Raw genomic sequence first — 12,976 nt, forward strand, 5'->3', positions numbered from 1 at the left:
TTTTACAGATCTAATTGGAATATGACCAAAACATGGGCTGTTTCTGTAATATAATAAATACACAGAACTGGGTGAGAGTAAATGGCATCTGGATACATTTCCCAAAGCTTTTAATTTGGCCGGTAAGCTACAGGGCCCTTGGTCCTGTTTTACAATTCTAGCTTTCGTCATTTAGTTAGATTTTGTTAACGATAATAACCTTGCCTCACACCACTAGACTTTTTTTATGTGGATACCTAAAAGACAAAGTCTACACTATGACACCTGCAACAGTCGCTGAATTGAGAGCAGCCACTGAACGTGAATGCATGCAATTACCAAGGCAATTGTTTGGTGATGTGTGCGATTCCATTGCTTGGCGTTGTCAGCAGTGTGTGGACCAGAACGGACGTCAGTTTGAGAACAGGCGGTGACAAAACAATAAAATGATGTTTGTAAATTCCATTACATTTGGAAATTAAAGGAATTTTAATAAACACTTACTTTACAATTACTTAAAGTGTGTATACATTTTTTTGGGACGCCCTGTACATAAAAAGGTGTCCCAGGCTTTTGAGTTCTACTGCTGAGGTTGAAAACTCATCTGCACATTGGAGTTCAGTGAAATTAATATCAGTATATTTATTATTTTCAGTCTTTTACTGTTTATTTCATCTAAAGCAGAAATGGTTTAATCATGTTCACACTCACAGAGGCAGAGACGGAGAGAAACTATTTTTTACTTTTATTGTGAGAGCAGTTTTCAGCACCTTTGGCCTTTCTACGTCTTTATAAAAAGCTGAATCAGTACCTGTACGTATATCTGTGTTTCTGTTTGTTTAAAGTAAGTGTGAGTATTAACCATCTCTGCTGATGTCAAGACCTGGATCTGATTAATACACTTTTATATGTTCAGCTCAGTTCATGTTGACTGAAAGTGTTTTTTGTGTGGTTTTTTTTTTTTTTTTTGTCTTCTTCATCTCCTTAGTTCTGTTTATTAGTGTAACCATGACAACAACTACTGACTAACTTCAAGGATAAGCAGATTGAAGGCACACAGTCTCAGCGTTTAGGTGGAGCCACATCACAGCCTTGGTCTGTTTGACTCAGTTCACTGAATAAACAACTATTCTGTTCAAACTGCTGCTTTCATAACAACCAGACGACCTCTGTGATGATATTTAACATCTGATCCACAGGGTACCAGTTTACAGCGTCTCCTGATAAGATGCAACATTAACAAAATTATGATTTTATGAGACAGATGACAGTTTGAGGTAAGTGTTTGGTGAATGGACCGAACACACATGCATTATAAGAACTCTTTAATTCTTTAAATAATCAAAACTAAAGGTAACAAGTGGTGCCAGGCACAACAAAACCCCACCTCTTGCATGTTTTGTAGCTCTATATATGTGCCATGTTTAAAGTAAGTTGAAACAAAATTGATGTTTTTACAGACATTTGAAATTTTCACCCATTATAAGTAAATGGAAAAAAAAGACTTTCAAAAATTCATAAAAATTGGAACTTTGTCCTACTTTTCCCAAAATGTAAGGACATCTATTCTGAGTCACTGGCAATCTATAAACCAAATTTGGTATGAATTCAACCAGTAGTTTTGCTGCTACAGACATTTGAAATTTTGCCCATTATAAGTGAATGGGAGAAGAAAAAAGATTTTAAAAACTCATAAAAAATTTGAACTTTGAACTACTTTTCCCAAAATATAAAGACATCTATTCTTGGTCACTGGCAATCTATAAACTGAATTTGGTATGAATTCAACTTATAGTTTTGGTGCTACAGACATTTGAAATTTCACACATTAAAAGTAAATTGGAGAAGAAAAAATGATTTTAAAAATTCATAAAAAATTTTAACTTTGACCTACTTTTCCCAAAATATAATCAGATCTATTCTGTGTCACTGGCATTCTATAAACCCAATCTGGTATGAATCCAGCTTACATTTTTGTCTGCTACAGCTTGTGAAATTTCGCCCATTATAAGTAAATAGAAAAAAAAAAAAATCATAAAAAATTGCAACTTTGTCCTACTTTTCCCAAAATATAAGGACATCTATTCTGGGTCACTGGCAATCTATAAACCTAATTTGGTATGAATTCCACCAATAGTTTTCCTACTACAGACATTTGAAATTTTTCCCATTATAAGTAAATGGGAGAAGAAAAAAGATTTTAAAATTCATAAAAAATTTTAACTTAGACCTATTTTTCCCAAAATGTAATCAGATCTATTCTGAGTCACTGGCAATGTATTAATCGAATTTGGTATGAATTGAACATATATTTTTGCTGCTACATACATTTGAATTTTTGCCCATTATAAGTAAATGGGGGGGGGGGGGGGGGGGATTTAAAAAATTCATAAAAATGGGAACTTTGTCCTACTGTTCCCAAAATGTAAGGACATTTATTTTGAGTCACTGGGAATCTATAAACCAAATTTGGTATGAATTCTACCAATAGTTTTGCTGCTAGAGTGTTAACAAACATAGAAACAAACAAACCATACTCCTTGCCCCTCCTTCAGGGGGGTGTGGGGGGGTAATTATCACCAAATATCACTAATCTCTTGCATCACAGTTCACTCTACTGAAGCGTAGGACTGTCATAAATATTGACTTCTGAGTGAAACTTATGCTAATTAGCAGCAGTTTAGTTAGACTGGAATATTTTGTCTTTAGTTCTACTGTCTTCATTAACTTTACAGCGATAGTTTGGATTTTTTAAAGTGGGTTTTTAGTCAACATAGTAAGATAAGTTTAACAAGCGCCAGAGGAAATAACATATATTCTTAAACATTAAGCAGAAGTATATGAAGGTATCTGGAAACCCTTTGTGCAATTTATTAATAAAACTGATATTGGACAAATCTTAGAGGAAATGAAGGAGAAAATACTGTAGGGAACATTGTATTATAATGTGGTATTATCATTTTTATTCTGTGGTGGTTGAAGGTGAACGACATCTGAAAGGTTTTTTTTTGTTTGTTTTTTGTAAGAACTATATGTTTGTACTTTGAATATCCAGAATATTTTTTTTATTTCATGTAACATTTATTTCCTTTTACACTGAGAGTAAAAGAGTGAAATAATGTTCTGTTCATGTGAAGGGGTGGCTTTGTTTGAGGGTATAGACTAAGTATTTTATTTCAAAACAACACTGTACAAATGAATACTGAGTGTTCAGTATGTACAGCAAAGTGCAGTAAAGATATTGTTGAAATGTCAGTCTGATGTTTGAACGGTTTTACAAAGAAACCTTCTATATTTGTAAAACTAAATTTCAAACCAACAAACTTACTTTTCTTTTTTATTATTTATTTATTTTTGCACAACAACAAATCAAACATTAGGACAAACAAAGAAACAAATTGTGCAGGTGAGATCAGAAAACCCAGTGGGGTTAATCTCTCCTCATTACAGCATTAGCTGACAATAGGAATAAAACAATAATATACAAAGTACAACAACAACAACAAAAAAATACATTGCACATGTACACAATTCACATTATAAGAAGAACTTTTTTTAATCAGTTACTGCATTTTTTTTTCATAAATAAAGCTGTTCTAGGACTTTCTACTTTGCAAATCCATTTAAATACTGTGCTTCTCTAATTATTCTACTTTTTCTTAGTTCTCTGCTGCTATTCATTTACTGTACTTGCTGTTTTTACATATTTTTATACACATTGTGCACATATTCTTATAGTGTGTTTTATATTATTATTATTATTATTATTATTATTATTGTCATTATTATTATTATTATTATTATTATTGTCATTATTATTATTATTATTATTATTATGTACGAATATTTATGTTTGCACCTTCTTGAGCAGAGAACTACCTTCAAAATTCTGTTATGTGTACAATGACAATAAATATTTAGGAATCTTGAATGTTAAATATGCGGTTTCAGTAACTAACATTAAAATTTACACAGATACACTCTAGCGGTATGATGGCATGTTAGGGCCACATAAGAAAATAAAAATCCTTGTCACTATGAGAATAAGGTCGTATAAATATGTTCATTAAAAAAAAAAAATCATTTCAATCAAGGAAAAAAAAGTGTTCAAATGCAAGTTTTTGGATTGTAAATGTTTTATTGAATTTTTTTTTTTTTTTTTGTTAAAGCTATAAAGAAACAAATCTACCTTCATAAAAAAACAGTTTTATTAAAAAAAATTAAAAATAAAAAAAAAATCAATTGCATTGTTTTTTCTTGCCTAAAGAGGAATAAAAACACTCAGGAAAAAAAATCTCGACAAAGGTTCTCATAATTCATGCATGAAAGGGTTAATACACATGCAATAAATAATACTTTATTTTTATTAAATAATGAGTTTGTTTTTATAACTATGACATTATTCTCATTATATTATGACTTTATTCTTGAAACATAACATCTTTATTCTCATTAAATAATGATTTTTTAAAACTACATCTTTATTCTCATTATATTATGACTTTATTCTTGAAATATTACAACTTTATTCTCTTTCTGATATTCCAAAATTAAACACATGGTGTCCAGCAAAGTGGAACTCCATAAAAAATTATGAAGGTAGATTTGTTTCTTTATTGCTTTAACCCCAAAAATATTTTCATTAAAAAAAAAAAATAAAATAAAAATAAAAATAATTTTAAAAAAAATATTAATGAAAAAAAGTCACTTCAATCAAGGAAAAAAAGCGTTCAAATGCAATTTTTTGGGGATTTTTTTTTTTTATTCAAACACTTTTTTTTATTGATTTTTTTGTTGTTGTTAAAGCAATAAAGAAACAAATCTGCCTTCATAAAAAAACAGGTTTATTAAAAAAAAATCAGCAGCTTTGTTTTTTCATGCCTAAAGAGGAATAAAAACACTCAGGAAAAAAATCTCGACTAAGGTTCTCATAGGAGTGGACATTTTTTGAACACCACAAAAAATTATGAAGGTAGATTTGTTTCTTTATTGCTTTAACCCAAAAAAATTTTCATAAAAAACAAAACAAAACACCACTTCAGTCAAGGAAAAAAAGTGTTCAAATGCAAGTTTTTGGATCGTAATTTTTTTTTTCATTCAAACACTTTTTTTAATTGAATTTTTTGTTTGTTTGTTTGTTTGTTTGTTTTTTTGTTAAAGCAATAAAGAAACAAATCTACCTTCATAAAAAAACAGGTTAATTAAAAAAAATCAACTGCATTGTTTTTTCATGTCTAAAGAGGAATAAAAACACACAAGAAAAAATCTCGACTAAGGTTCTCATAGGAGTGGACATTTTTGGAACTCCACAAAAAATCATGTATGTAGATTTGTTTCTTTATTGCTTTAACCAAAAAAATATTTTCATAAAAAAAAAAATAAATAAAAAATAAAAATAATTTTAAAAAAAATATTAATGAAAAAAAGTCACTTCAATCAAGGAAAAAAAGCGTTCAAATGCAATTTTTGGGGATTTTTTTTTTTATTCAAACACTTTTTTTTATTGATTTTTTTGTTGTTGTTAAAGCAATAAAGAAACAAATCTGCCTTCATAAAAAAACAGGTTTATTAAAAAAAAATCAGCAGCTTTGTTTTTTCATGCCTAAAGAGGAATAAAAACACTCAGGAAAAAAATCTCGACTAAGGTTCTCATAGGAGTGGACATTTTTTGAACACCACAAAAAATTATGAAGGTAGATTTGTTTCTTTATTGCTTAACCCAAAAAAATTTCATAAAAAACAAAACAAAACACCACTTCAGTCAAGGAAAAAAAGTGTTCAAATGCAAGTTTTTGGATCGTAATTTTTTTTTTCATTCAAACACTTTTTTTAATTGAATTTTTTGTTTGTTTGTTTGTTTGTTTTTTTGTTAAAGCAATAAAGAAACAAATCTACCTTCATAAAAAAACAGGTTAATTAAAAAAAATCAACTGCATTGTTTTTTCATGTCTAAAGAGGAATAAAAACACACAAGAAAAAATCTCGACTAAGGTTCTCATAGGAGTGGACATTTTTGGAACTCCACAAAAAATCATGTATGTAGATTTGTTTCTTTATTGCTTTAACCAAAAAAATATTTTCATAAAAAAAAAAAAAAAAAAATCACTTCAATCAAGGAAAAAAAGTGTTCAAATCCAAGTTTTTGGATTTTTTTTTTCATTCAAACACTTTTTTTTTGGATTTTTTTTTTTTTTTTTTTTTTAAGCAATAAAGAAACAAATTTACCTTCATAAAAAACAGGTCTATTAAGAAAATCAATTGCATTGTTTTTCATGCCTAAAGAGGAATAAAAACAGGAAAAAAATCTTGACTAAGGTCCTACTGGAGTGGACATTTTTGGAACTCCACAAAAAATTATGAAGGTAGATTTGTTTCTTTATTGCTTTAACAAAATAAATAAATAAATTATATATATATATATATATATATATATATATATATATATAATGTTCATTAAAAAAAATCAATTAAAAAAAGTCACTTCAGTCAAGGGAAAACAGTGTTCAAATGCAAGTTTTTGGATCGGATTTTTTTTTTTTTTTTTTCATTCAAACACTTTTTTTAATTGAAAATTTATTTATTTATTTAAAAAAAAATCAATTAAAAAAAAGTCACTTCAGTCTAGGAAAAAAAGTGTTCAAATGCAAGTTTTTGGATCGGATTTTTTTTTTTTTTTTTCATTCAAACACTTTTTTAATTGAAAATGTATTTATTTATTTAAAAAAAAAAAATCAATTAAAAAAAAGTCACTTCAGTCTAGGAAAAAAAGCGTTCAAATGCAAGTTTTTGAATCGGATTTTTTTTTTTTTTTTAATTCAAACACTTTTTTAATTGAAAATGTATTTATTTATTTTAAAAGAATCAATAAAAAAGCCACTTCAGTCAAGGAAAAAAAGCGTTCAAATGCAAGTTTTTGGATCGTTTTTTTTTTTTTTTTCCTCATTCAAACACTTTTTTTAATTGAAATTTTATTTATTTATTTATTTTGTTAACGCAATAAAGAAACAAATCTACCTTCATAAAAAACAGGTTTATTAAAAAAAACAGTTGCATTGTTTTTTCATACCTACAGAGGAACAAAAACACTACTAATTGTTATAATTCATGCATGAAAGGGTTAATACACATGCAATAAATCAGACTGAAGTGAAGTGGAATTGAGACACAGACAGAAGGAGTCTCCGGTTGGCTGCGCCCCCCCCCCCCTCCTCCCTCTCCTCCTCCTCCTCCTCCTCCTCCTCCTCCTCCTCCTCTTCTTCCTCATCTCCGGACAAACACTCAGAGCGAACGGAGGATGGATGAACTTTAAATCCGCTGGAACTTTGTCCTCCTCTGTCTCTGTCTCCTTGTCCATCAGTCCGTCTCCTCCTCCTCTTCCTCCTCTTCTTCATCTTCCTCTTCCTCCTCCTCCGTTTCTCTCCGGTTCCAGAGGCGGACCGCCCCCCCCCCCCCCCCCCCAGATCAAACCGACCATGGATTTACCGCCGCGGTCCTCCTGTCACTGATCAGATGTGATTTCTTTTTTTTTTTTTGTTTGTTTGTTTCTTGCTTCTTTTCTTTTTCTTTTGGTTGGAGCTCGTGTTGTCGGTCGCGTCGTGAGTCGAGATGATGGCATCAATCGGTGAATTCGATCCTCTGAACACCAGAGTCCCCGCCACTAAAATAGAAGTTACCGTCTCGTGCAGGTAAGGTCAACTCTGAGAATAAACCAAAAACTTCCAATGAAACAGAAAAGTCCATTTGGAGCTGTTTGTCCTCCCATGCATCTGCAGTTATGGAAGAGGAGTTAAACTGGTGCGTGGAGGGTTTATATGTGTAGTGCATGAACAGGTGTGTGTGTGTGTGTGTGTGCGTGTGTGTGTGTGCGTGTGACCTTTTCAGATGCTTTATCTGTATCTGCTCAGTCCTGTCAGATCCTGCAGGAACATTCAACTTTGCATAATTCTGTCCCGTCACTGATCCAGTCCATCCCATCATCAGAACCACAGTGTGGACGTGTTCACTGGTGGATGTTCACTGGTGGATGTGTTCACTGGTGGATGTTCACTGGTGGATGTTCACTGGTGGATGTGGGTGGTGTTCAGTGTCAGGACTACACAGACAGAACCACAGTTCTACTGAATGTGACCAGAACACAGACGCACAAACAGATCTGACCTGATCTGGAGCATGTCCTCTACTGACTGGAGCTGGACCTCCTATAGAGACTGACCGACTGACTGACCGACTGATTTACTGACCAACTGATTTACTGACCGACAGACTGACTGATTTACTGACTGACTGACCGACTGATTTACTGACCAACAGACTGACTGATTTACTGACTGACTGACCAACTGATTTACTGACTGACTGATTTACTGACTGACCGACCAACTGACTGAGTTACCGACTGATTCACTGACCAACCGACCAACTGACTGATTAACTGACTGATTCACTGACCAACCGACTGATTGACCAAGTGATTGATTTACTGACTGATCGATCGACTGACTAACCGACTGATTCACTGACTTAGTGACTGATTAACTGACTGATTGACTGACTGACCGACTGATTGATTTACTTACTGACCGACCAACTGACTAACCGACTGATTCACAGACTGAGTGACTGATTAACTGACTGATTGACTGACTGACCGACTGATTGATTTACTGACTGACCGACCAACTGACTAACCGACTGATTCACAGACTGAGTGACCGACCGACTGACTGACTAACCGAATGATGAACCAACTGACTGATTAACTGACTGACCGACTGATTGATTTACTGACTGACCGACCAACTGACTAACCGACTGATTCACCGACTGAGTGACCGACCGACCAACTGACTAACCGAATGATGAACCAACTGACTGATTAACTGACTGATTCACTGACCAACCGACTGATTGACTGACTGACCGACCGACTGACTAACCGACTGATTCACTGACTTAGTGACCGACCGACTGATTCACTGACTGAGTGACTGATTAACTGACTGATTGACTGACTGACCGACTGATTGATTTACTGACTGACTGACTAACCGACTGATTCACTGACTGAGTGACCGACCGACCGACTGACTGATTCACTGGCCGACTGACTGATTAACCGACTGATTCACTGACCGACTGACTGATTCACTGACCGACTGACTTATTGACTGACTGACTGACTGACTAATGGACTGATTGACTGATTCACTTACTGAGTGACCGACCAACTGATTCAGATTGACCGACTGATTAACCAACTGATTCACTGATTGCCTGACTGACTGACTGGCTGACTATGGGGCTGACTGACTGTCTGAGTAGTCAAACCACGGTCAGCCCTGTGCTCCGTTGACCGTCTGTCCGATCCGCTGCTGAATAACCACAGCTCGTTGCTCCCGTCCTGTTCTGAGATCAGCCAGACCTGACGCGTCCAGACGCTGCGTTGGACACAGTCAGACCAACGCTGCAGGGACGACAGTGATAAGTGGGGAGATTCGCTCAGTTTTGGCTTCCCCCCAGAGATTTAAAATAACTTGCAGACTTGTCAGTGCAGAGGAGAAAACAGTTTTTGTTTTTTTTTTTTGTACTAATCACCTCATTTTTTTTGTCATTTTTTCCATTATTCGCGAGCTGCTTCCAGAGTTGACAAATCATCCAGTCAGTGAAGGACGTTCAAAACACTTGGAATCGCTGTAAACTCATCTTCTGCAGCAAAAAAAAAACCAAAAAAAAACAACACATAACTGATATATTTCAAGACTCACTCAGGAAATAATATTTGCACGGACTGACCACATGGGGGCATTTTAACATCCACTTTCATACCATGTACCCATTTTTAACAAGTGACAAAATTCAGCCCTGGTTTTTAACCCTTTCATGCATGAATTATGAGAACCTTAATCAATGTTTTTTTCCTGAGTGTTTTTATTTCTCTTTAGGCATGAAAAAAAATAATGTGATTGAAATTTTTATTTTTTATGAATCTATTTTTCATGGAGTTACAAAAATGTCCACTCAGCTGGACACCATGTGTTTAATTTTTGAAGGGAAAAAAAAAAAACATGCATTTTCTGTCATACTGTGTGAAAACGATTAAATAAATGTTTTTTTTAATGTTGCTAATCTGATGTTTCCTCACATTTTAACATACTATAATAGTAGTTATTACTCACTCAAATAATATGCAAAAAACAACAAAACACAACAACTAAAAAAAAAAAAAACCAAAAAAAAACCCAAACCTGTAAATTACAGTCTAATAACAATTAGCAATTGATTTACACTCAGATATGTTGCTGCATATCAGGTTTATCAAGAACAGGAATGTTACAGTCGTGGTATGAATTGCAGTGTATTACAGGGTGGGAAAGCAAAATTTACAATATTTTGAGGCAGGGATTGAAAGACAGTGTATGACCAGTTAGTTTATTGAAAGTCATGAGAATTTATTTGCCACAAGAAAATTGACATAATAGAAAATGTTTTTATTCTATGTGTCCTCCTTCTTTCTCAATAACTGCCTTCACACGCTTCCTGAAACTTGCGCAAGTGTTCCTCAAATATTGGGGTGACAACTTCTCCCATTCTTCTTTAATAGTATCTTCCAGACTTTCTCGTAATAGTTTTGCTCATAGTCATTCTCTTCTTTCCATTATAAACAGTCTTTATGGACACTCCAACTATTTTTGAAATCTCCTTCGGTGTGACGAGTGCATTCAGCAAATCACACACTCTTTGACGTTTGCTTTCCTGATTACTCATATGGGCAAAAGTTTCTGAAAAGGTATGGATAATAGTGTTAGGTATGATTATGACATCAATATATGTTTGGTTTCAAAACAACTGATGTAGTGCCTGCTGAGAAAAAACAACTAAATGTTCATTGTAAATTTTGCTTCCCCGCCCTGTATGGGATGGTGCACAAGTATCCACTGTGTTGGTTGATATGCAAGTAAAACAACAAAATCCATGAATATACAAGAGAACAGCTGGAGAATAACTGTCCACTGGAGTGACCACTGTGCATGAAAGGGTTAAAATGGATCCATTTACTTCATGTACGACTAAAATTTGCTTAGAGGTCTTATTTCTGTCTTTGTGCATAAAAAATCAATATAAGTGAATCCCCAAAGGATCTTTGTGTTGGTAAATGCAATTTATGCAAATTTACAGGATTTCAGTTCTGTTCAACATGTTGATGGTCATATGAACTATGTTTTCAGCTCAAAAATGTCCAATTTCATCACAATTAATGCTATATTTTTATGTCGCAAATGGCCAAGTTATATTTGAACTGAATTTACCTGAAAAACAAATATTCTATTCTTTTAGATTCCCCAGTTTTTCTTACAAGATTATATACTACATATCACATGTTTTATTTTTACAGGTTGCAATATGGCAGGGGTGTCAAACTCATTTTAGTTCAGGGGCCACATTCACCCCAGTATGATCTCAAGTGGGCCGAACCAGTAACATAATACCAGTGAAAAAAGTAAAATGACATTATGATAATGTTTATATCTACATCGTTTCCTTAAAAATCTGAATAACGTGAACAACTTGAAATGTCTTAAGAAAAACAAGTGCAGTTTTAACAATATTCTGCATCAGTTTATCAGTTTATCATTTACACATGAGCATAACAGCGTCCATTATAATTACAAACACTCATAATATTTATTTTTCTCCAGATATTTCATGTTGTTCATATTTCTTCAGGTTGTAAAAGGATAGTTTGTTAACCCTTTCATGCATGAATTTTGAGAAACTTAAGATTTATTTTCCTGAGTGTTTTTATTCATCTTTAGGCATGAAAAAAAAAAACACAGCGATTGAATTTTTTTATGAACATATTTTTCATGGAAGTGCAAAAATATCCACTCAGCTGGACATCATGAGTTTGATTTTTGAAGCAAAGAAACATGTATTTACTGATATATTGTGTTAAAACTATGAGATACATTTTTTTATTGCTGCTAATCTGATGTTTTGTCACATTTTAACATACTCTAATATTAGTTATTACTCACTTTATGGAGATAATATGCAAAAAACAAAAAACTTGCTTAAAAAAACCCCAGTTAATTACAGTTTCATAACAATAACAAGGAATTGATTTACACTCAAACATGTTAGTGCGGATCAAGTTTATTAAGACCAGCAAAGTTACAGCAATGCTATGAATGTCAGTGTATGGGATGATGCATAAGTGCACACTGTGTTGGTTGATATGGAACTAAAACAATAAAATCCATGAATATGCAAGAGAACAGCTGTAGAATAAATGTCCACTGTAGTGACCACTATGCATGAAAGGGTTAATGTAAGCATTTTCATGTAATTTTACTTTTCTTTTTTACACTCAAACAAAGATAAAATCTGCAGTTTTCATTATTTATACGTTATTATGACAGTATTTTTCTGGTCTGACCCAAATGAGATCTAAATATGTGTATATATGGAACCTGAACTAAAATGATTTTTACACTATTGATTGTTAATATCTTAGTGTAATTTTTGCGTTTCACAAATTCATCCTACAGGCCAGATTGGACCCTTTGACGGGCCGGATTTGGCCCCCGGGCCGCATGTTTGACACCTGTGCAATATGGAGTATGGTGCTGATCCATCCTGCTTATGTTTTACCAATACATACTGTACATTAAGTATGTCACACATCACTTTTTAAATCAACAGTTTTCTAATAATAAGTATTTTTATGAAGAAGTAAAAATTCTATATTGTTATTTACTCTTTAGTATGATGATAAACTATACAATAAATAATTCTGATCCTAGTTTTTGCACAGGGATCATTAGTGGAAACGGTGACATGGCTGCTGAGCATCAGTCTGATGGGATCTGTAACAACCATGTCACATCCGTCCACTGCCACATTTTGTGTTTTTTTTTTTTTTTTTTAGCTGTTATTGTTTTAGATCCACAATACTAATATTTATGAATAAGAGGAGAATTAGCAATAGTAAGTCTAT

At 33.1% G+C, this 12,976-nt stretch overlaps 1 protein-coding gene across 1 annotated transcript in view; it reads left to right on the forward strand.

Annotated features, from left to right (window-relative positions):
* The first annotated feature begins 7,243 nt into the window (after window positions 1-7,243).
* Window positions 7,244-12,976, forward strand: part of LOC115423108 (copine-9-like) — a 275,059-nt gene continuing 269,326 nt past the window's right edge. The window contains exon 1 of the mRNA XM_030139830.1: window positions 7,244-7,664. Within this exon, the coding sequence (XP_029995690.1) occupies window positions 7,585-7,664 (80 nt within the window). The 5' untranslated portion in view covers window positions 7,244-7,584. The remainder of the gene's footprint in view (window positions 7,665-12,976) is intronic.

The sequence above is a fragment of the Sphaeramia orbicularis genome, chromosome 7 (genome assembly GCF_902148855.1).
Source record: "Sphaeramia orbicularis chromosome 7, fSphaOr1.1, whole genome shotgun sequence".
NCBI lineage: Eukaryota > Metazoa > Chordata > Actinopteri > Kurtiformes > Apogonidae > Sphaeramia > Sphaeramia orbicularis.